The sequence below is a fragment of the Aptenodytes patagonicus genome, chromosome 2, assembly GCF_965638725.1.
Source record: "Aptenodytes patagonicus chromosome 2, bAptPat1.pri.cur, whole genome shotgun sequence".
Classification (NCBI taxonomy): Eukaryota; Metazoa; Chordata; class Aves; order Sphenisciformes; family Spheniscidae; genus Aptenodytes; species Aptenodytes patagonicus.
Window position 1 is genome coordinate 4,103,676 of NC_134950.1, and position 24,822 is coordinate 4,128,497.

The window sequence follows — 24,822 nt, forward strand, 5'->3', positions numbered from 1 at the left end:
AGACTGGCCTGGCTGAACAGAGAGCTTTGGCTGGAACTCAGGAAATAAAGGAGAGTTTATGATCTTTGGAAGAAGGGGCAGGCAACTCAGGAGGACTACAAGGATGTTGTGAGGTTATGCAGGGAGAAAATTAGAAGGGCCAAAGCCCAACTAGAACTTAATCTGGCTACTGCCATAAAAGACAATAAAAAATGTTTCTCTAAATACATTTGCAACAAAAGGAGGGCTAAGGAGAATCTCCATCCTTTATTGGATGTGGGGGGAAACATAGTGACAAAGGCTGAGGAAAAGGCTGAGGAACTTAATGCCTTCTTTGCCTCAGTCTTTAACAGGCAGACCAGTCGTTCTTGGGGTACCCAGCCCCCTGAGCTGGAAGGCAGGGACGGGGAGCAGAATGAAGCCCCCATAATCCAAGGGGAGATGGTTAGCGACCTGCCACACCACTTAGACACACACAAGTCTATGGGGCTGGATGGGATCCACCCAAGGGTCCTGAGGGAGCTGGCGGAAGTGCTCACCAAGCCACTTTCCATCCTTTATCAGCAGTCCTGGCTAACCAGGGAGGTCCCAGTTGACTGGAGGTTAGCAAACGTGATGCCCATCTACAAGAAGGGCCGGAAGGAGGATCTGGGGAACTACAGGCCTGTCAGTCTGACCTCGGTGCTGGGGAAGGTTATGGAGCAGCTCATCTTGAATGCCATCATGCGGCACGTACAGGACAACAAGGTGATCAGGCCCAGACAGCATGGGGGGTTTATGAAAGGCGGGTCCTGCTTGACTAACCTCATCTCCTTCTATGACAAGGTGACCCACTTAGTGGATGAGGGAAAGGCTGTGGATGTTGTTTACCTGGACTTTAGTAAAGCCTTTGACAGTGTTTCCCACAGCATTCTCCTGGAGAAACTGGCTGCTCATGGCTTGGATGGGCGTACTCTTCACTGGGTAAAAAACTGGCTGGATGGCCGGGCCCAAAGAGTTGTGGTGAATGGAGTTAAATCCAGTTGGTGGCTGGTCACAAGTGGTGTTCCCCGGGGCTGAGTATTGGGATCAGTTCTGTTTAATATCTTTATCAATGCTCTGGATGAGGGGATCGAGTGCACCCTCAGTAAATTTGCAGATGACACCAAGTTGGGCAGGAGTGTTGATCTGCTCGAGGGTAGGAAGGCTCTGCAGAGGGATCTAGACAGGCTGGATCGATGGGCCGAGGCCAACTGTATGAGGTTCAACAAGGCCAAGTGCCGGGTCCTGCACTTCGGCCACAACAACCCCATGCAGCGCTACAGGCTTGGGGAAGAGTGGCTGGAAAGCTGCCTGTCAGAAAAGGACCTGGGGGTGTTGGTCGACAGCCGGCTGAACATGAGCCAGCAGTGTGCCCAGGCGGCCAAGAAGGCCAATGGCATCCTGGCCTGTATCAGAAATAGTGTGGCCAGCAGGAGTAGGGAAGTGATCGTGCCCCTGTACTCAGCACTGGTGAGGCCGCACCTCGAATACTGTGTTCAGTTTTGGGCCCCTCACTACAAGAAGGACGTTGAGGTGCTGGAGCGTGTCCAGAGAAGGGCAACGAGGCTGGTGAAGGGTCTGGAGAACAAGTCTTCTGAGGTGCAGCTGAGGGAACTGGGGTTGTTTAGCCTGGAGAGAAGGAGGCTCAGGGGAGACCTCATCGCTCTCTACAACTCCCTGAAAGGAGGTTGTAGCGAGGTGGGTGTCGGTCTCTTCTCCCAAGTAGCAAGCGATAGGACGAGAGGAAATGGCCTCAAGTTGCGCCAGGGGAGGTTTAGATTGGATATTAGGAAAAATTTCTTCACCAAAAGTGTTGTGAAGCATTGGACCAGGCTGCCCAGGGAAGTGGTGGAGTCCCCATCCCTGGAGGTATTTAAAAGACGTGTACACGTGGCGCTTAGGGACATGGTTTAGTGGACAGTTGGACTTGATCTTAGAGGTCTTTTCCAACCTGAAGGATTCTATCTAAATGCAATTGCCCATCCAAAATCTTCAAAAACTATGAATTCTATTGAAGTTATTTTGTTGGGAGTGCCACTACTTTAAGTCACTTTTACTCCAACAAGCATCTGCATTGGAAAAATAGAGACAGAGGCTGAGAATGCTCCCATGCCAGAGGACTTGCAAACTGAGGCTGAGAGCAGGTTTCACTTTCCTTGCTTTGGCTGAAGAGCAGAGGTGGCAGGGGGGGGCTTGCAAGAACAGATCGTATAACTTTCCTTTCTCTTGACATTCAGACAACAAAAAGATGGTTTGCTTGATGATCTGTCTTGATAATATATCCCAAAATGTTTGTAAAACTGCTTCTAAAATCTATGTTTAAGAAAATTTAAAGACTTACACTTTCTAAACTCAGAGGTAATGTAACTCATTTTTCCCAGTTTTGTGGGAGAAGGGATACATTTGCACCACTTACATGACCTGTCTGTTGATAAATGAGATGGCAATTTTCTTTGGGCTGCCTGCATGAAGAATTTCCCACTGTCAACAGCAAATGCTTTATCAGACTGTCTCGTGAATAGAAGTCTCATAATTTAATATCATAGTTCAATTGACGATCAAGATTTTGGATTACAGAAAATCCCGAAGGGTGCAGTCATATGTAGGGAAGGGAAGCAAATATGGAGAGGCTTGGTACCACTCAAGAGATTGTTGTTTGGAAAACAATGCTGGAAGGATGTTACTTGGGGCCCAGAGCTGAAAAGCTGCAGGTATGTCCTGTCAACTCTTGCCCGAGTGAAAACCAGAGAATACTCTGAGAATCTGTCTTAGAGAGCTGCTGTAATGAGGTGTGCCAATGCTTTGTTTTCTTCACCAAACCTAGGAACTGGTTTCCTAAGTTTGTAGTTTAGTGGAATAAAATGTTGTTTATTTTTCATTTAAATACTGCCTGATTTCAAGAGCGATTTCAAAGGTATTTGGCAAATACCAAGATGTGAGAGAGGTCATTCTCACTGAGAACTGCTGCTGTAACTAGGATGTCATAGAATCATAGAATGGTTTGGGGTGGAAGGGACCTTTAAAGGTCATCTAGTCCAACCCCCCTGCTGTGGGCAGGGACATCTTCCACTAGATCAGGTTGCTCAGAGCCCCATCCAACGTGATCTTGAACACTTCCAGGGATGGGGCATCTCCAGCTTCTCTGGGTAACCTGTTCCAGTGTCTCACCACCCTCATTTCTTCCTTATGTCTGATCTCAACCTACCCTTTTTCAGTTTAAAACCATTGCCCCTTGTCCTGTCACTACAGGCCTTGGAAAAAAGTCTCTCTCCATCTTTCTTATAAGCCCCCTTTAAGTACTGATAGGCCGCAATAAAGTCTCCCTGGAGCCTTCTCTTCTCCAGGCTGAACAACCCCAACTCTCTCAGCCTTTCTTCATAGGAGAGGTGTTCCAGCCCTCTGATCATTTTTGTGGCTCTCCTCTGGACCTGCTCCAACAGCAACAGGTCCATGTCTTTCCTGTGCTGAGGACCTCAGAGCTGGACGCAGTACTCCAGGTGGGGTCTCACTAGAGCCGAGGGGCAGAATCCCCTCCCTCGACCTGCTGGCCACGCTTCTTTTGATGCAGCCCAGGATACGGTTGGCCTTCTGGGCTGCGAGCGCACATTGCTGGCTCATGTCCAGTCTTTCATGCACCAGTACCCCCAAGTCCTCTGCAGGGCTGCTCTCAATCCATTCATCATCCAGTCTGTACTGATACTGGGGATTGCCCCAATCCAGGTGCAGGACTTTGCACTTGGCCTCATTGAACTTCATGAGGTTCCCATATCCTCCATTAGAAAAGCTCCCTATCTCTCACACAAGGCTCATGCTTCCCAGAGTCTTCAGGACTTTTGCCCTTTAAGCTGCAAGACACCAAAGACCGATTTCAGGATTTGGAAATGCTAGGAAAGCTCACTTTTGGCCACTGCTAAGTGTTAGAGCCCCTGAAGTTTTCAGTTAGAGTAAGGACATATGTTAGCAGCTGGGATTCACCTGCCAGTTGATGCTTATGCCTTTTAATGAATTCCTCTTCAAGGAACGTCTCGTGTTTACAGACACAAGCGGAGTCCCTGAGGAAACGCCGGGAGAAGCACCGCGGGCAGCGGACGGCCGAAGGACGGCACCGCTCTCCCACACAGCGAGCCCGCCAACCCCTTCCCCCCCCCCCCCCCCCGCCTTTGCGCATGCACCGCCCTCCCTCGGCGGGGCGGGGCTGCGAGCGCCCTTTGCCGTCAGTTCCGCCGCGCCCCGCCCCTGCCCGCCCCGCGCGTCCGGCAGCAGGAGGAGGCGGGGGCGGTTCCTGTCCCGGCTGTGAGTGCCCCTCCGCCCCCCCCACGCGTTACCCACCCAAGAGCCCGCGCCGGCCCCGAGGCGGCCGCCCCCCTCCCCCAGAGACTCAGCCCCTCCCCGCTGCCCCCCCCCCAGCGGCTCCCCTGGGCGTCCGCGCTCCTCACGCTGCCCCTCAGCCCCCTTCCTTACAGGGCGGCGGGGCGCGTGTGCCTGCCTGCCTGCCTGCCTGCCGCCGCGCCTCCTCTGGGCTTGTCTCTTGGTTTAACATTTCTTTCTTTTCCTCTCCTAAACTTCGCCGCGTCCAACGTGGGGATCAGCCCGGAGCGAGGAAAACGAGGGAAGCGGAGCGGCAGGGGCGGCGGCGCCCCGGCAGAGCGGCCGCAAGGGGCGAAGCCCTCACACCTTCCCTTCCTGCCCGCCCGTCTGCTGCGGCGGCGGCGGCGGGACGCGCCCTCCCGCTGAGTCGGAAGCGGCGGGACGGGCAGCGGGGGCAGGGCGCTGCTGTGCTGCCTGCGCCGCTGGCGGCGGGGTTGCGCTTCTGGCTGACGCTGGGGAGCCGGGTGGGGGGACGGGAGAGGGGATTTACATTAGCGGGTCTTCGCGCTGCCGGTAGTTATGAGGAGCCCCTCCCCGTCGAACAGCTGCTTTTCTGCCACCTGTGCTCTCGGGCTCAGGACTCATTTCTTCGTTCTATTTGGTAAAACCAAGCAGTGTCAGTCTAAAGCTGTGCTGCTGGGTTTTTTGGGGGGGTTGATTTTTTTTTGTTTGGGTTTTTTTTTTAATTTTTTTTTTTTTTGGTGGTATGTAATGTTTTTGAGGGTGCTTTGGAGCTGAAAGCCACCAAAGGATCTGTGTGGTCCGGGATGTCTCAAGAAGAAATGCGAAGGCTTAGCTATGCACGTCTTCATTTAAGACACATCTGCAGTACAGTGATCAATTTTGGATAGCTCAGGGGAGAAGGAATTCTAAATATTTAAATATAAAAGCAGAAAACATTGCCTTCCTTCTGATGAACCTGCACGCGCTTTGAGAAAATGACTTCACTTTTTGTCAAAAATAAGTGTTCTGGACCTGATTTTCCCCTGCCTGGCCATGTGCGAGCACTGACAGCTGTGTAAAGTTTGGTCATTCCGATTTGGTGTCAGTTTACGTCCCATCTCACACAATCTTCCGTATTTCCCCAAGGCGTGTTGTGGAGACAGACTGGAGAGCCTGAGTCTCAAAGGAGGTCTCTTTTGAGGCGGTGCTTTAGCAAGCATTAGTCTGTGGTTGTGGTAGGGAGAGACCCTCTGCTGCCCCATGTGTTAGGTTGGCTTGTGTAGGTGCACGGTGAATGGGAAACTGATTCGGTTAAAACCCCCCTAATTTACAGATTTTTGTTTGTGGCCATACTGATACGTGACTAAGAACACTCCTTGTGCACTGTGTAACTTTGGCAGTGGGCTGCACGATTGAAGATGTAGTAAAATGATGAAAGAAAGTATTGTAGCACATATATACATATATACAGGATGCAGAAGTGTTTAGCATCAAAGTCCTGGTTTGATTCAGCAACGTGTGTACTTCCGAATGTTAAAAAATAATACACATTTTTCTTTTACTAGCCTGCGGTTGATGCAAAATGAGTGTTCCTGACTACATGCAGTGTGCTGAGGATCATCAGACTCTCCTGGTTGTGGTTCAGCCGATTGGCATTGTACCCGAAGAGAGCTTTTTCAGGATCTACAAGCGAATTTCAGCAGTGAGTCAAGTTAACGTGCGTGACTCTCAGCGTGTGTTGTATATCCGTTACAGGCACCATTATCCCCCAGAGAACAATGAATGGGGGGATTTTCAGACACACCGCAAAGTTGTGGGGCTGATAACTATTACGGACTGTTCTTCTGCGAAGGACTGGCCTCAGACTTTTGAAAAATTCCATCTTCAAAAGGAAATGTATGGTTCTACTCTCTATGATTCCCGGTTGTTTGTCTTTGGGCTTCAAGGAGAGATTGCAGAGCAGCCCCGCACAGACGTGGCGTTTTATCCTAGTTACGATGAATGTGAAACTGTGGAGAAGAGAATAGAAGATTTTATCGAATCCCTCTTCATAGTGTTGGAGTCTAAGCGGCTTGACAGAGCTACTGATAAATCTGGAGACAAGATCCCGCTCCTCTGTGTTCCTTTTGAGAAGAAGGATTTTGTAGGTCTCGACACAGATAGTAGGTAAGCAGCTATTTTTGTCAGCTCGCAGGTCTTGGAAAAACGTATGTGGCAATTGCTTGCCTTTAGAATAAGCCTATTAGAAAGGACAAAGCATACTTTGTTACAACAGGGGTCATGCCCCTATCTTATTGTGTAGTCTGCTGTAATTTAAGAGAATTTAATTTGTAGTCTGATCATATTTGATGTTTTGAGGGTTTTTTTATATATATATATATGTTTAATTTATGAGGCTAATCAAATAGTAGGAAGAAGTCACAGGAGAGGTTTGACAGATTCTGCTATAAAGGGACTTTTTGCTGGAAAGCTTCAAACTGTTTATAGATATGCAGTATTAATAAAGAAATTCAATTAGCATCGACAAAAAGTAATTTTGTTCTATGTTGAGTAGTATTTGACTAATCCTATTTACTGTGGGTTTTTGTTTTTCCGAAGCCTCTGTCTACTTTTTCATCCTATGAAATAGTGACCGTTTATATTGGTGACTAAGTTCAGCGTCTTTCTGTGTCTTTCATTTTTATTTAATTATTGATATTCCTGACCAGTCTTGTTCTGCTACCATTCTTCTCACAACTGTTCTCTTTGGTTTTGTGTATGTTAGTTTTGGGTCGTGTGTCGTGTCCCCCCGCCCCCAAATCACATCTTTTCATTTGCATGCTCAGCTTTGATTTGAGTGTTACATAGTTTTCGTATTAGGGATTAGTAATTCTGGCCTGCTAGCTACAGGCAGGTGCAAAATGTGTTCGACTCCACTGTTCGCAGTCAAATGCAAAGGACAGAAGCAACCATCTTCCTTTTGTCTTGGAAAAGATAGAGGTGTGGAAGCCCTATCAAAATACATAGGATGCACGGGAATGGTGTCTTTCACGTCTGTCATGTACTACTAGGGATGCCGGTAATGGTTATTGTGTGTAAAAGCTCAGAGGTATCCAGGCTGGGTTGTCCAGAGCTGTCCAGGCCGGTTTGCGAAGCCTTCTGATCGTGTTAATCAGCTCTGCCTGCATAATTAGTCCTAGCCTTAGAATCCCTGTATAAGAATGTGATATAGTGGAAGAAAGCATTCTAAGTTTCTAATTAGTTTGAAGCCCTCCATTAAATTATCTCTGGTTGCTTGAAGGGTCAACAGTAGCTTTCTCCCCTGCTCCCGGTCCTCTTTGCTGGTGAACAGAGCAAGTTGAACTTGCTCTGACTTGCTTATCCAATGTTGTTCCTTACTCGAGCTACTCTTCCAGTGTTGTGGTTAATCCCCGTACTATTCAACTTTCATTAGTGATATAAATTACTATGTTATTGTTTTTTGTACTCTGCATGGGTGGTAAAGTTTTGTAGATGAGATGAGCCCTTTTTAGAATCTCAGCTTTAATTACTCAGTTTGGATGAATTTTAGTTGAATGTAATCACTAACACTTCCTTTTCCTAAGGAACTTAGCTACCTTTCCTGTAGCTAAGAAAACTATGGGTTTTGGCCAAGAATCTCAAAATCAGAATTAATTATGCTGTTCAATTGTGTCATCTAAATAGCATGCTTCCAAATTGTACTTTGGAAGTCAGTTCCTTACATAAATTAATTACTTATGAGCAGTGGCTGTGTTGTAGCTGGTGGCTAAATATTTCCCGTGAAGTTGTGAACTGGTGGGGAGCTCAAATAACAGGTAGTAAGTTTGTCCACACATATCCAAGAAGATATTTTATGCAGTTGCACTGAAGAGTTGAAACAGATTTAGTGTGATGCTTGAATTCTTTGCATAATGGAAGGTGTATGACCCTAGTTCTGTAAACTTATGGGTTTATACAGAGTTAATCACTGGTTCAGGTATGCACACAACCTTGCTGGGTGGTCTGAATACCAAATAGACTCTTTCAGTAAGTCTAGATCAATGGATATACTTTAAATGTTGGCTGCACTTAACCGCTCAAAGAAAAGGTGTTAAATATTCAAATCTTTCCTCTTTCAGTTCAATAATAAGAAAATTTTTCAGCTTTATTTTGCTGTGGAGTTAGTACTTCTGATTGTTTTAAAACTTAGGACTTATATATGAATAGCATAAGCAAGCTGAATTAAAAGATCTTTATACTCTGTTTAGTATTTTGCATGGCTGAGTAAGGAAATACTCTAAATGCCTGGACTTATTTCTATATATTTGAGTTTCGTAACAGAAAGGAGAAATTCATGTAATCCCAAGTAAACATCAGAAAAAAAGGAGTTGATTGAGTTAGAAATACATGTGCGTAGTGTACCTGAACTTCTCTGCACAGGCACCTTTCATGTAGCATGACATATCTTTGCTTCTGTGTTCTACGTAGCAGAAATTCAGGACCATGAAATATCATTGAACTAAGATCAGTTTATTAAACTAACCTACACTTTCAAACCTAAATCTTTAGATGTGAAATAGTAGTATATTGTGTTTTATTACTTTGGTTGCAATAAAAGGTTTTTATTGTAGCATGTTCTCTTTTGCAGTGGCAGATTCCCTAATTAAGGGGAAAGCATTGCATTAAGTCATAACAGGGACGTACAGGGCTATAAAGGACCTTTTTCAACCAAGTCCGGTTTCTGTTTTTGTAAGATGCGATGTTGTATAATTCTGTTTAGGGAGGAGTAAAGGTTGTCTGAATGCAGGGAGTGCCTGTGAGAACATCTGGTAGAGTAACTTTTGCTACTTTGTTGGTTTTGAGTCTGTTGGCATAATGAGTTTAAAGAATGAAATAAAAAAAATGATGATGTTATTGAGATACTGAGGCAAATGAAACAGCTTTTTCTAGAATAGGTGGAAATTTCTAAAGGGTTAAAGGCCAAGAATGTCCCCTTACTCTTTTTTTATATACCCTCTGTCCCTTTTTTAAAATTTTTTGTATATATTGTATCCTGACCTCCCAGTCAGTGTGCAACTAACTAGTTTAAAAGCACAAATTCTATATTAAATAGATGGAAGAGAAGGCACACTCTCTGTGCGTGTAACAGAGAGTATATGTCTTGGCTGCTGGAGTTGCAGATGTCTACTTAGGCTAAATAAGCGTATCTTTTCCTGTAACTTTGAAAATTGAAGTTAAATTTCAGTGTGTAGCAAAGGTCTCATTAGATGTAGAGTGCAGCTGTAACCTTGAGCTAATGAACTGAGTTGATACATTGAGTGAAAATATGTTAAGAAGTTACATGGGACATAGTAATTATGATCACGTGACTTAAAGACTAATTAAGACTACTGAACTTTTTTTGTGTCTTAAAAGAGAGTTTTCTCCAAGCAATTTATTGTAAAATATTAAGGTTAATACTTAGGATGATCAGGATTCTCTCTCACCCAGTTAGTAAGCCTAGCATTAACTTGGTTGCATAATAATTGCAACGTGATTGGATTCTTTCAAGATGCAGGGTTCATAAATTAGGAAGATGGATTATTATGCTGCATTTCAAATAAGATAGTTCTCTGAAAAAGGGGGGCTGATCTCTGTCTTTTGCAAGTTGCTTGTATAATGAGCAGAGGAGATGACATTCCCAGGACTTGTACTGAGATGACAATATATGCAAAACCACTATATTATTTGTGTAGAAGAATTTTTTTTGGCTGGTAGAAAACTTTATGTAGTTAGTGGGAAATAGTGGGATTAAGTCCTAAGAAGTTTTGAAGAAAGATTGTCCTGTTAAGTAGGACTGTGGACTGTGAGTCTGATCATCTATCAGCCAATAGATGATCTTGGCAAATCTGTTAATTTTTCTTTCTGTTTCTTCACCTGTAAATTAGGTGAAATATTTATGTGGTCACAGGGCTGCTGAGGATAGTTGAAAAAGTTTCTGAAATCAGTTGCACTTGATAGTTATTTGTAGAGGCCGGGAGACTGATTGAAAAGAAGGGAAATGAATGTTCTCATGATGATACAAAGGTCCTACAAACTTGAAACTAGGAAACATACTTGCCAGAAATACCAGAAATCCTGTTTGTGTAATTTTTCTATTTTATTTCTGTTTTCAACTAAAAAAAATAAACATACTCATGTATGATTATAAATCTGCTTGGATAAGCTCATTTTAATGTTGTTCACATCAGTTTGTGTCTTAGGTTCTTTCTTTTTTAATACTGGTAAGGCATCCATTTAATACTATTGAGCGATGAGAAAGTAGGGCTCTATTTATAGATGTGTCTTTCTCTACACAGTATCATAGATGGGATTTGTTCACTGATTTATCAAGGTTTATGATATCTTAGTTTATGTATGTGGCTGTTAATTTTCTTTCTGTTCTCTGTCTTTCTAATTTTTTTGTTCCTTTCTTTTTTTTTTTTTCCTTCTTCTCTCATACTGCCCTGTGAGTTTGTTGTTGGGTCTAAAAAGGTAGGCTGTGATTGCATATATTTAAAAATAGTTAGCTTTCTTCCATGTACTGCCTTTCCACCCCGCCTTCATTGCATATTTTAGTGTTGCTTTTTATATTTATTTTTCAGTACACACAAAAATTGCTGCCTGGAGCCTTACTACTGTGGTGGACACCTTTTGGCGCATTTGGCAATTGTATTTGGTAGCAATGCTGAATTTTTTTGTAGGACACACATAATTTGCTTAGGTGGCTGTTGGCCTCTGGAATTTGCTTTATTTTTTAAACTCCAAAGCCATGAAGCTGTTGCTGCCTGTGTTTGGTTTCCAAATTCAAAAGTTCTGGCAGTTGATCAAACGCCGTAGCTGTGTCTTTTAAGTCTGAATAATGTTATGATTGGTGATATCTATAGTTCTGCATGCTAATTTGAATTAGCGGAATTTGATGGAAATTTTTGTTGAAGCATTTTGCATGAATACTTTTGCAAATTCATTTTGCATGTTTCTTGTTTTTAAATTTAGCCACTTTGAAATTTTGAGGATCCAGAAATTCCTTCAAACCTGTTGCTGGATGGTTTGTAGTGAAAATAAATTCTGTCCTGAAATATAATATTGTTGCTCTGAATTTTCTGTAAAATTATCCTGGGATCCTAGAAAGGAGTTGGGGATGAAGGGGTAAAGCATGTATCCTATGTAGCAAATGAGGTAGAAATGGAAATGGGGTTGACTAGTGCTTTTTGGTTCCTGGAGCAGGTTTATTGTCCTCCAGTTTGAAGTAGGAGTAGTGGTCACTGATGGTAATGATTGTGATTATTACTCTGAAAAGAACATAAAGAGTGTGTTGGGTACCAAATTAACACAACTAACTTTAGAGAATAAGACTTTAAACTAGTTTTGTAGTCAACTGTGTGTGTACATGTGTTAAGGAGAGGACCTTCTGAAGAGGAGTTCGGATGGCTGACACTATGGCATATTCCACGTGCGGTCCTGCATTATGTGGCATTGCCTTCCTTGAGGATATTTCTGAGTGCATCACACTCTGGAAGGGGTTTGTGGTGTGTCTTTGAAACTTAATGTCTTAAATGACCTTCTAGAGGCAAAATAAATAGAAACAGCTCATAGTGATAGGGTACTACAAGGAGCTGACCTAGAAAAAGGTTGTCATCTTATTCTAGAAAAAGTAGCATTTAACTTAAGTGGATTTTCTGTCATCAAATAGATTAGGATTAAGCAGTAGAGAGCCAAAATAATTAAACAGTGTTTTAATAAAAAATAAATTAGAAGATATCTATAAGCTTCTCACTGTCAGCTTTGTGTCCAGATTCTTCAGGTAAAGCTGTGAAGCAAAACTAGCTAGGTATTAAAATGAATAATCATAATTTTATGCTGATATATATATGCATGTATGATTTTTTCCATTAAATTTGCACCCCAGTATGCATTGAAGAAACCATCAATCACTTAGACGTGTTTTTAATGACCTGATATTGTAGCTATTAGATTCCCCCCCCCCCCCCGGCTTCCCAAATACAAAGTAAATTAAGTTTTGCTGTCTGTGGAGAGTGGGTTTCGTTTCAATGAAATCTTTGCCTTTTGTCTTTTTGGACATACTTGGGGTAATTGGAGGGGGGAAGGCTGAATTCATTGTACTTAATTGTGAGCGCTAAATTAAGACACAGTTTATACATTTGTATGGTGCAAACTTACTCTATAATTAGTGAGAAAATGTTTTCCAGGAGGATGGTGAAGGCTTGCAGGGACTGTAGGAGATAAATCCTGCTTGGCGCCACATTTAAGAGCCTAAAAGTAGGTGGAATGAATTCCAATCCAATCCACCAATTATTAATTGAATAATTAATAGTAAATTTTTTCATGACCAGGACGAAATTATCTGTTTGTTTATAAATAAGGAGAGTTTCTGAAAGAGAAGTGTTTTGTATGAGCAGTGTTTATTGATGTCTAAGTAAATAAATGCATTCAAACTTTGCATATACTGACACATGCATAAATCTGCAGCAAAATTAGGTATTGGTTAGGAAGAGCTGTTGGTGAGGCAGTGTGATTGAAATGATTCCGGTATTAGGTTCTGATTTAGCAGTCTGGCACAATCTCTTTTCCTTTTGCTGTATGACTCATATTTATGAATTTAATCGTATGCAATCTGGAAAAACACTTAAAAACTACAGTTTTGAGAGGATTAAGAAATGTAATTTGTTCATAAACATAGAGATTACTTGAAAGTGTAGAGAGAGGGAATTTGAAGTGTTAGCATCTTTGAAAGGCATTATAGCTGTGTAAGGAAACAATGATTCTCCAATTCCACTATTTATTCTGTGTAACCAAAAAAAAAAAATTAAAAGCAATATAATACTTATAATCTTAATTTCATTCTGGAATGCAGAGATTAGTAAAACCTGACTTGTAAACAGTTTATACTCTCCTATACAATACTGATTCAAGATTACAAAGTAACTTTTTGACGGAGGTATTTCTCTATAACCCAAAGCTCAGATTGAAATCTTGGTAAGATTTGGTGCCCTTCCATAGTTGTGCAGAGCAGCTTTAGTTTTCACTTTTGAATTTTCTTGCATTTTTTTCTTAAAAAGATCTGTAAAGTACATGCTTGTTGAAAAATATAACAAATATTGCAATTTCTTGACATATCTGAAAGATAACAACAGTCATCTTGTATTTAGCTTCATTTAATGTCATCTTCACATCAATTGTGAATATGATGTGATAGATCAGAAAAGTGGGAACATGTATATAGGAGTTACTTGTAACTTCTTAGATGGAGGGGAACAATAGGAGACATGCTTCTTGTCTCCTTTTATAATTTCCAGTTTTTCTTGTAAACAATGACACTGGTTCCGATTGCTTTTATATTTAATTTTTATAAGGACATCGTATGTGCTTCCATATATCTTGTCTTAAATTTCTGTCCTCCATCGGTATCAATCAGTTACTTTCTCTTCATCTTCTTGATGAACTATTCTTTTTTTGAACCAACTACAAGCAGTAAGACATTGGTGGCTGAACGCAGTGGTTATCTTTTGGACTTGATGCTTCTCTTTGGTGTGAAAAACCCAAACTGAACCAAGAACCTCAAAAGCAAACAAACCAGTAACATGTAATTGTTTTTATTATTACCATTTCTCCTAGCCTTTCTGCCTTAAAATCTAAAGGAAATAAATTAATATGCTTAGTCCTACCCTTATACTTCATATGTTCTGTCCCCCTTTTACTTCCCCCCCTCTCCATTACAGACTTCACGAAGACAGTCTGTTCAGATGTGTTAGGAGAGATTATTTCAGTTGCAATTTAATTCATCTCTAGGGTCCTCTGGGAAGTTCTTTGCTGGAAAAAAAACCCACCACCCCAAACCCCATTTAATTCCATAATCGTGGCATTTCCTCTTAAATTCAAGTCTTGCTCTAGGGTGTAAGAGTTCAGCATCTGGAGAATGGATGTTACCCTGGTTTTTTTGTTTTGTTTTTTGGGTTTTTTTTAAGTTGTTAGGTTCAAATATGCTAGCTAATCTTTTTAAAAGATATTCTGTTGGACTTAGTGATACTTTTTCAAGTAAACTACATCTACTAAAAGCTAAAAATGTAGAAATATGACAGTCAATCCGAGATGGTTCTTTGTATTTTTGGAAACCCCTTTTAAGCAGATTCTTTGGAGATACTTCATGTATATAATAAAGAATGACATCTACAGTAATTCTTTAAATTAAAATTTCATTCTCAGGTAACTTCTATTTTAGTTTAAACCATCCAAAGAAAAAAGATTTTTTTTTTCCTTGGTTTGAAGTTCGGACAATGAAATTGTATGCCTCTATGTATTTATGTACTTAGAAGACATTGTTAGAACAAAAGGATATACTATTGGAGTAATGTAGGTAAGTGAATAAAATATCTAAGTTGACGTTTAATTTTTCTCTAAGAAAACAATTTTATAAGGTAGAACAAGGATATTCTTCCTAGGGAATACTTTTGCAGGAGGGAGAGCCGGAGAATTGCTGATAGACTCAGGAGAGCAGCATTGTTCTGAACTGTGACTTAAATCATGAGGCGCTTTGAAAGTCTAGTGTGCCTTACTTTGCATCTGTTACGTTTCTTAGCTGCAACTTACTAAAAAAAAAAAAATAGTAAGGTTAGTGCCTTTATCGCATGGATTTGTGCCCAAGTTACCTTTTCAGTTGTACCAAAGTGTCTGTTTAGTATTTTCAGTAGGACTTCATTGGCCTTGGCTATTCATTTTGTTTGGGAAAGAACTTCACCCTTTATTTTAATATGTAAAAACAGGAGTAGCAAGAGAAGCCCTGTCAGTTCTTGCCTGAAGTGATAGTGGTCTTTCACTAATCACGCCTTTAAAAGAAAAAACATACCTGTTTCAGGACCATGACATTTTTAAAAAGATCGTATTTCTTCACAAACATAAGCAACTCTCTACAAACCATGGGAAGTCGATGCTGGCAGCAGCAGGAGCGGCAGTTGCTGTGTGCTGAGAGGAGTGCCAGGCTCGTGAGGCCCCCGCCAGGTGTCCGAGGTAGTTTCTGGGCCCACCACACCATTGGGCTGTGTGTGGGCAGGGACCAGGCGACAGGTCTCACCAGAGGAGAGCGGCGGGCGAGAGCTGGGCTGTTCCAGCTGTCCCTGCGGCCAGGTCAAAGCGTGGGAAGCTGCATATAACTGGCCCTTGGGGTGCACCAGCCACCAAGAGCAGCGCTGGAGGGGAGCGGTGCCAGCAGTTCGCACGGGAAGGGCTGCGCACTCTGCTAGAGATCAGGCTGCTGCTTGCTCTGCTTACCCGCAGGCTTAGCCTGCTGTCCCGACGGTCGCCCCAGCTAGCTGATGCTGTGCAAGCCTACCCAGCAGCTTGAGGTCTCCAGGGAATTAGAAGGGCTTTGAGGTTGGCAGAAGCATGGTGGTAGAGACCAGGCAAGGGCTGTTCTCTGCAGCAGACAGGAATCGGCCACCTTGCCAGGCAAGCCCAGGATGAGTGGAGGCAGCCACCCAGACAGAGCTTGCTATCAGGGCAGCTGCTGTCCAGGTGGAGGGCTGCAAAGACTGCACCCCTGCCTCCTGGGTGGAGGAGGGTGGAAGCTCCACCTGTGCAAGGTGTGCTCTGGTGGGGTCACTCAGGCAGTGGGTGGAAGAGCTGCAGGGGGAAGTTAGCAGGTTATGCTGTATGAAGGAGGATGAACAAGAAATAGAGTATTATTTGAGACTTTGCAAGAAGTACTAGGGCCCCGTGGCACTGACCTCCAGAGACTGCTGGACAAAGCGCTTCAACAACAAAGTAACAGCACCTTGGAGCAGGAGGCACCATGGTCTCTTATGACCCATAGGAACAGGGTATCACTTCAATCCCCTTCCTTTTGTGTACCAACCAGCAATAGATATGAAACCTTGGCAGCAGACAAAACCCATGAGCAAAATTCACAGGGAGAAGCCGCACCAGCAGCACATTGTAAAAGCTGCAAAAGGACATGGCGAGTGCTAGTAATGTGTGATTGTTGAGAGGCGCCGAGGCACCTATCTGCCAGCCTGGTATACAGTCAAGGGAGGTTTGCTGCTTGCCAGGAGCCAAGATCTGGGATGTCAGAGGGAGATGACTGCCGCAGCTGGTTAAAAGCACAGACTACTGTCCTCTACTTCTTTTCCATGTGGGCACCAATGACATGGTAAAGCAAAACAAGCAGGACTTCAGAGCCCTGGGGGCACAAGTGAAAGGGAAAGGTGCGCAAGTGATTTTTCTTCTCTGTTTTGCCAGTCAGAGATAGGGGTGCAGGCAGAAGTCGATGGTGCATCATGCAGATCAATACATGGCTTACATACAGATGCGAGGGATTCCATGGGAAGCATCCATGGACGGCAAAGGAGCTTGTGTGTCCTGGGAGTTATTCAAGAACAGCCTCCTGGAAGCACAAGAACAGTCCATTCCCTACCAAGGGAAAGGAAGAAGGCAGAACAAGAGACCACCCTGGCTTAACAATGAGCTTTTGGGTATACTTAAAAGCAAAAAAGAAGCATACTAGCTGTGGAAAGGCAGCCAAATACCCATTGAGGGCTACAAGAACCTTGCTTTGGAGGTTTTTAAGATGTGACTGGACAGGGTGCTAGATGATTTCATCTAGGCTCCCCTTCCCATGAAAGCTTGGACCAGATGATCTTTCGAGGTTCCTTCCAACCTGGGCGATTCTATGATTCTGTTTATTTCATTTGTGACAAGGTCATTAAAGTGCTCTGAAGTGCAGTCTTTTAACTTTCTGACTCTATGTGTAAATGCTATGTAGCCAAAATACATGATGCATTGCTTTTTTTCAATATATCCTCAAGTTTTTGGTTCTTTTACTTTTGTATATTATGCTGGTTAGAATTCATACTGGATGTTTGCTCAGAGAAAGAGAGTAAATGAGTGTTGATCTACTATTAAGGAGGAAAGAGAATTGAGAATTTAGGTGTTTATTACCTCAAATAAGTGTTTCCAGTGAATAACTGTAAATTGTGCCTTTTATTTTGCAGACACTATAAGAAGCGTTGTCAAGGCCGGATGCGGAAACATGTTGGTGACTTGTGTTTACAAGCTGGCATGTTACAAGATTCCTTGGTGCATTATCACATGGCGGTGGAACTTCTGCGATCTGTGAATGACTTTCTGTGGCTTGGAGGTAGGATTAAGTGGTAATAGTGAATCAAATAATTAGTTGCTAAAACCAAGTAAATCGAACTATCTTCTATAACTTTCCTTCTGTATTGTGAAAAGTAGGAATGATTTTGGTGATCAAAATCTGAATATCAGGTGTGACTAATAATTAAGTTGAAATAAAAATTAGTTAATAAGACATGAGAAAGAAATGTGTTTAAGAAAACCTGCAACATAAAATGTGTTACTGTAATAAAGCATGTACTTAAAAAAAAAAATCTGCATCTGACTTTTTAATTCTTTGGAAAGTGTTTGTTTTTTTTCAGTGGATTGTACAGATATTTTAAAAATCTTTCCTGTGAGTATCTACCATGGACTGTTAGGAAAAGATTTTTGCCTTTACATCTACCGTAGCCACAAGTGTTTAACTTCCACTGGCATAACTTCCTTCCTTTCATGTTAGGTCCTAGGCTTCACTTTTTTCCCCTGCCTTTTCATTCATCCTTTCCTTTTCTTTTTTTCATCCCTGCTTTTTTTTCTATTTATTGGATTTACAAGTGAACTTTGAGCACAATTTCTGCTTCTCAATTTCATACCCTTTCAGGACAATTGCTGTCTCCAGTTCTGCTTTTAGCTTTCTCATTCTACTTGGAAATCCATTTAGCTTCCTAATGGCTCTGTAGGTTATGTATTATGAAAACCTTAACACCTTCTGACCTTCCACTTCTTTCCTTCTACTCTTCCAAAAGGTTAAATGGCTCAGGATTCTTCAAGCAGGAAAGGAGAACTTTTCTCCTTGTGCAGAGCACAAAAATATTTTAAGGCCCATCTGTTGGACTACCAAATTATACTTACAGAATAATTTGGATTGGAAGTGACCTCTGGAGGTCCCCAAGTCTGATCTTCTTGCTCATATCACATCCAGTTAAATCAGGTTGCTCAGGGACCTGTCCAGTTGCGTTTTAGGTATATTTAAGGATGGAAGTTCTACAATTTCTGAGCAACCTGTTCTAATGTTTTGCTGCTTGTAGGTTGAAAAAACCCAACAACAAAACGTAAATTGTTCCTACATTAAAGCAGAATTTCCTATGTCAACTTGCATTGACCCTCATCCAATCACTGCACCTCTGAGAAGCATCTGACTCCATCTCTTTTGTACCTTCCCACTGGGTGTTTAAAGGCAGCAATAAGATCTCCCCTTAGCCTCTTGTTCTTTAAGGCCAAACAAACCCAGTTCACTCTGCTTCTCATATGTCATGGGCTCCAGCCCCCTGACTGTTTTGATGGCCTTCCACTGGACTTGCTTTGCGATGTTAATGTCTTTCTAGTACTGGGGAGCCCAAAGCTGGACACATTGCTCCAAATATGGTCTCTCAGATGCAGAATAGAGGGGAATAATTGCTTCTCTCCGCTTGCTGGCTACACTGTGGCTGTTACAGCCCAGTATGCCCAGTATGCAGTTGGCCACCTTTGTTGCAAGGGCCTACTGCTAACTACTGTTAACTTCTTGTCTACTAGGACCCCCAGGTCCTTTTCTGCAAAGCTGCTTTCCAGCCAGTCAGCTCCCAGGCTGCACTGCTGCATAGGCTTATCCCGTCTGAGATGCTTGAGCCTTTCTTGAACTCCTGTCGGCCCATATCTCCAGCCTGTCAAGTTCTCTCTGTGTTGAAGGCCTGCCCTACTGTTCCCCCCAATTTTGTATCACCCAGGAATTTTCTGGGAGTGCTCTATGCAATCATCCAGGCTGTTAATGAAGACATTAGCGTATTGTCCCCAGTATTCACCCCTGAGGGACACCACTAGTAACGGGCAACCATTTGGACTTTGTACTGCTGGTCACAATCCTTCGAGCCTGGCTGTCCAGCCTATTTTCCACCTACTTTATAGGCCAGCTATCTAAATCTTATTTCATCAATTTGGCTATAAGCGTGCTATGGGAGACCATGTCCAAAGGTCTTGTGAAAGTCAAAATATACAACATCCACTGCTGTTCTTTGTCCACTGAGCTAATCATCTCATCATAGGAGACAGTGAGGTTGCCAAGGACTGATTTATCCTCGGTAAATCAATGTGTGCTATTCCCAGTCACCTTTTTGTCCTTCACATGCTTGGAACTGGCTTCCAGAATGATTTCTTTATAGCCTTTCCAGGGAGCTGATGTTGATCTGCCTGTAGACCCCGGTACTTCCTTCTTGAAGAAGGGTATGATATTTCTCTTTGTCCAGTTGTTAGAAACCTCCCCCAATTGGCATGACCTGTTGGAGGTGATAAGAGAGTGGTCTCACATTGGCCAGCTCTCTTGGCATCCATGGATGCATCTTACCTGGTTTTGTGGATTTGTGTCCAATTGGATTAAGTGCTTTGAATGTCTGTCTTCCTCTACTGCGGCTAGTGCATACTCCAACAGATTCTGCTAGGCTTGGGGACCTGGGAGGTCTGAGCGTAAACCTTACCAGTGAAAAAAGACATAAAAAGGACATTGAGTATCTCAGGCTTTTCCATGACCTTTGTCACTAGGTCTCCAATTTGAGGCATACTTTGTGTTTGTGTAAATAGACTTTGCTACATGATACCTCACTTCTTGCAAGTATCTCTACTAATCTGTTGGCTTTTTTCTTTACTCTACAGCTGCTCTTGAGGGGTTATGCTCAGCATCAGTCATCTATCATTATCCAGGTGGTACTGGAGGTAAAGTTGGATCTCGCAGGGCACAAGGAGGTTCTCTTTCTGCTGAGGCAGGCAACAGGCACAGACCAGGTAAGGATGGGATTTTGTTTTTATTCTGTTTGCCACCACTGAGCATCTGAAAACTTCTTCCCTACCTCCTAACTCTGTAAAATTATACCGATGACAGGATAAACTGCAGGAGGGGGGTGGGAGGGGAGAATTGTATTTGTTTTTAAGACTTTTACATTAATGACTTTTCTACTGTTTTGGCGTTAATGTTGACATGCGTGCTTTGCATAGAGTTGCAAAGCTTTTGATCTCTTCATCTGATTGTTAATAATGTCTGCATTAGTTTGAATTTTGCTGGAGGAGATGCAGACAGTTTTCATAAAGTACATATGTGGCAGAGCTGCACATATTAAGAAGAATAAGTTAGGTACATTTATTCAGAGGTGTTTTGCTATTCTAAAGTCAATATTCAATAAATAGATTTGGTTAACTAAATACCAATAAACCAACATAATTTTTAAGATTTAGTATACTTTTTCTAAACTCTCAGATGGCATAACTAATACGAGGATTGTATTAACATTGATATGGTAGACATTCTTTGAGAAATGGTCTGCTTAAAATATTTTAGAAATTATTAGGAGAGTAACAAAAAAATAGAAACTATCATTAAGTCTGCGGTTCACCTGCATCTGGAATACTGTATGCCATTTCAGTTTTCCATCTCAAAAGGGTGTTCAGGTTCCCTATCTCCCATTTTTCTACTGGAAGGAGTTGCAGATTGGCGACAAAGATGATCTTGGTATGGTCTCTGTACAAAGAATAACTGAATAGCCTAGGACTCATCAGTTTTGCAAAAGAGATGGCTCAGGAGAAATATGAGAGAGCTCTGTAATATGGTGAACGTTGTGGAAGAGGATGGATAGGGATCAGAGGTTCAGTGTTTCTTCTGATAGAAGAACTGAAGGGCATCAAATAGAGCTAGCAGATGGAAAAGCAAATGAAAGGGATTATTCTTCATCCACTGTATAGGTATGACGTGGAACTCCTTCTCATTAGGAGTTACCAGACTTGGTAGCGTGATAGAGGCAAGGCTGCTGCAACTCCATGTCCTCAGGTCCAGCCAGTCATGAGGCTGAGCATGCATTCCCAAAAGGCATCCAGGCACACACACACACAATGTATATACATGCAGCCACACAAACCAACATAGACAGAAAACACAGCACTCATATAAACACAGACAGCACTAACAGCCTGATCCTGCTCCCCTCTCTGGCTGATCAGGATGAAAGCCTGTTAGTAGTATGGATCCATCCAGTAGCTGGTTTTAGTCACTCAGTCTATCCAGTAGCTGGCCACTGGATTGCACCAGTTACTGGCACCTGGGCCTACAAGCCTCCGAGACCCATTCCAGTTGTTGGTACTTAGACCCCCCCCCCCCCCCCCCCCGCCCATGCACTCCCCTTATCTCTCTATTTTTCCATGCTTGTTCCCTAAACTGCCTTGAAGCCTCCTTTTCCTTGTCTTTGGTTTGTCCCCTACACATCCCGTAAGAAATCTTGTAAAATCCCAAGATGTTCTTTCCCTGTATCCTATAATGAGCCCCATATCCCTGCAGGCAGTAACCTCCCACAGTCTGTCTGTAAGGTGATCCAGAGAGCTGCTCATGTTAACTGATCTTGATGGATTTCACCCCTGGACAGCTCTGTTGGCTCTGATGAAGTTATTGGGGTTCAGGTGATTGTCACTGTTCCTCTGCGCTCCTTTGTGTTTGTGGAGATGAACTTTTAACGCTTGCCACACGGTGTTAAGGCTCCTGAAAGTTTATACGGCTTCCAGGAGAGGCTGGCTAGGGTAGTGAAAGAAGAATGTGTTGATTATTATAAGCTAGATGGGCCTTTGGTCTAACCCAGCACAGCTGTTTCTGTGTGTATACTTGGGTTCTTACACAGTACTGAAGCAAACAGAAGCTGGGTTTAAGTGCTGGTGTTAAGTACTCTTGTGTGCAATGTGATCAAAATGAATTCCTTCATCTAAAAAAAACCAACCACCCATCTCTATTCATCTATGTCACAACCTAGTAAACATTTGCTTTGTATTATCTTTATTACAAACTGTGTACGTTGACGCCAGATAATTATGATAGTAAAATCACCTTATTTCATGAGAGAATACTAATTTTTCATATAATATCTAGTCATTAAAATCTGTGTGTTTGGTCGCATGACCTATGAGTGCATTTTATGTTGTCTGTTATGGTATAATTTCACACTGTTATTAACCTTTTTCCACTTTTCAACAAATATTTAACAGTAGGTATTGCAATCTGTTTGTAATGGGTACTCCTTGTTACTGAACAAGGTAACAAATAAGTCAGCTATCAGAATAATTGAATAAAATATATTTTGGGTATATTATTGCTGCTTCTCTATATAAGTTGTCTTCTAATTCAAAGTCCTGTTTGCAGACTTGTTAGCATGGTCGTATTTTAAAAATGTTTTAGTTTCATATGACAAGGTTTTTCAAAGGACTTTTGTGTGAAGAAAAACTGATTACAGGTTTTTTGTCACCCCTTCCAGATGAAATGTTACTTCATGGTCTGTTAGATATTGTTCCCTAACTCTAGTTATGATCTCTTAATGTTTTGAGAGCTGAACTGCTGAACTCTGTCTAGCCAAACAGCTATTGTTGTGATGTCTTTTTCCTACAAGGTTTTCTGAAAGTTTCTTTTCAATACCTTTTTTTGACTCTGCAGTGCCTTTCATTTAAAATCTTTTCAAACTGCACCTTTGTTTATAGTCTGCTTTGTTATAATTAATTTTGTGAGCACAGTATTTCATCTGTGGAGCAAATCCCAGTGTATCTTTCTGTAGGATAAAGCCAGAAACAAAAGGGGTTTCCAAATTCTGCGCAAATCAAGAAATGCCATACTTGGAACTGACATTCAATTCGTGCCTACTTTTGAGGCACATAGATGTGAGAGTTACCTTTATTGCTTCCTGATGTGCCTGGAATTGCACCTCTTCTTGTGCCTGTACTTCAGCCTTGACAGGATGGGGTTTCTTGGTACTGCCTTTGTGCCCAGACCCGGTCAAGAGAAACATCTTTCTCTTGAATCTCCTGTGATTTCCACCATTTGGCATTTTTAGGCTATAGCACAGGACCTGGCTGCTCCAGAAATGTTGTGGTGTCTGATTTGTATAGAAGCATCTTTGGAAAGAGAAGCATTAATATCATCTCTCTTTGTATAATATAGAGCAGAAGCTTAAGAGGGCAGTGTTAAAGGGTTTTTTTTCCTACTAAGCAGAATCACAATACATTTTATACCTATCTGTAACCATCAGAATATTGTCTGGGTTTTTTTTGTTGGCGTACCCTTCAACTTCTTTTGAAACTCTTTTGATAGGAATAGTTCATTCAGAAGAGAATTAGTTGATAACGTAGTGTTTAAAGTACTTGTCGATGGAAGCACTTGTCTGATAGAAGAAGACAAGGAATCTTGCCTGCTCCAAAGACAGGTTTCTTTCTTGGTCATTGCCATGAGCCCTTGGACTGCAGTGTCTTGCCGATTGTGAAAAGGAAGCTTTGATGTTTTAAAGAAGTGTGATTTCTCACGTTCCTAAAATCTTCTGTTTGTAGGGGGAGAGCTTTAGGCTGTGTCCCCTTGAACGGCTGGATTTGTCTCTAAAGCGTTCAGTGTAAAAAAAAGATTTTTAATTGCTTAGTTCCTGTTGGCCAGGAACCTGGCCATGGTCTGTTGGCTATGTGACTTGTATGTTGAATAAGCTGAGTTTAGATTGCTTTATGTTTAGCTTACTAGCTGTTTTGGGTTCCTCTATTGTATTTTATTTGTTTGAAGTGCTAAGCTCTTAATTCTGTTGCCTGACCTTCCTCTTTCCCAAGAAGAATTAGGACACCTGAGTGAAGTGTTGGAGTATCTTTCTGATCTTGCTCTAAACCTCTGCTTTACTAGTCTGGAGTCTGAGCAAATCAACTGAAGGGAGGTCCTGTCTCGCTCATAAAGCAATTGTTTTTTGACTGCTTAGCCCTTGATCTTAACAATTTCATTGCCATGTTTAATCAAAGCTTAGGGCAACAAGGTGTTACGTATCTGGTGATCCAACTTTGCAATACTCTTGGCAACTATTTTATGTAGACAATCTGGCTTGTTGGATTGGCATGACTCAATTATTCAGAAAATTTGATGGAGTGAAATTAATGACAATTGAAAGGGGTACAATTACTTGAAAATGTTATTCTAGAGTATTGTGTAGATTAAATGAGCTTCCACAAGGAGATTTAAGCACTGTAAGACCTGATATTAAAATATAGTAAGTGGATTGTGACGGAAACCTGCCAACTAAAACAAGAATAAAGAAGAAGGAGAAAAAGGATATGGCTTTAAATTATACACTGAAAATTCTTTGATTCTTCTTGATGTCTTAGAATTCATTGCAAATGTACAGGATTTTTACATTTGTTTTTTAACAAAATGAGATTTAACATACGGTGACTACTTGAATTATAATTGGTAGTCCTTCAAAATAGCAATGATGATCCTAATCTTATAATTTTGTTCAAGACTGATGTTAGTTATAAAACACTGTAAGAGCTTATTTTGTTGGCTATATTTGAGGCTGAAAAAAAAAATCATTTTTGTTCCTCCTTTTAGGGGCACAAGAAGTTCTCATTGATCCAGGTACATTACTT

At 42.0% G+C, this 24,822-nt stretch overlaps 1 protein-coding gene across 3 annotated transcripts in view; it reads left to right on the forward strand.

The window, feature by feature from the left end:
- Positions 1-4,255: 4,255 nt before the first annotated feature.
- The window catches only part of TRAPPC9 (trafficking protein particle complex subunit 9), a 549,779-nt gene continuing 529,212 nt past the window's right edge, over positions 4,256-24,822 (forward strand). For 2 of the 3 annotated variants that reach the window (XM_076329044.1, XM_076329047.1), the window contains exons 1-5: positions 4,256-4,293; positions 5,877-6,477; positions 17,313-17,458; positions 20,062-20,190; positions 24,785-24,811. In XM_076329044.1, the coding sequence (XP_076185159.1) occupies positions 5,894-6,477; positions 17,313-17,458; positions 20,062-20,190; positions 24,785-24,811 (886 nt within the window). In that variant the 5' untranslated portion in view covers positions 4,256-4,293; positions 5,877-5,893. The remainder of the gene's footprint in view (positions 4,294-5,876; positions 6,478-17,312; positions 17,459-20,061; positions 20,191-24,784; positions 24,812-24,822) is intronic. The other variant, XM_076329045.1, reaches the window with a different exon arrangement.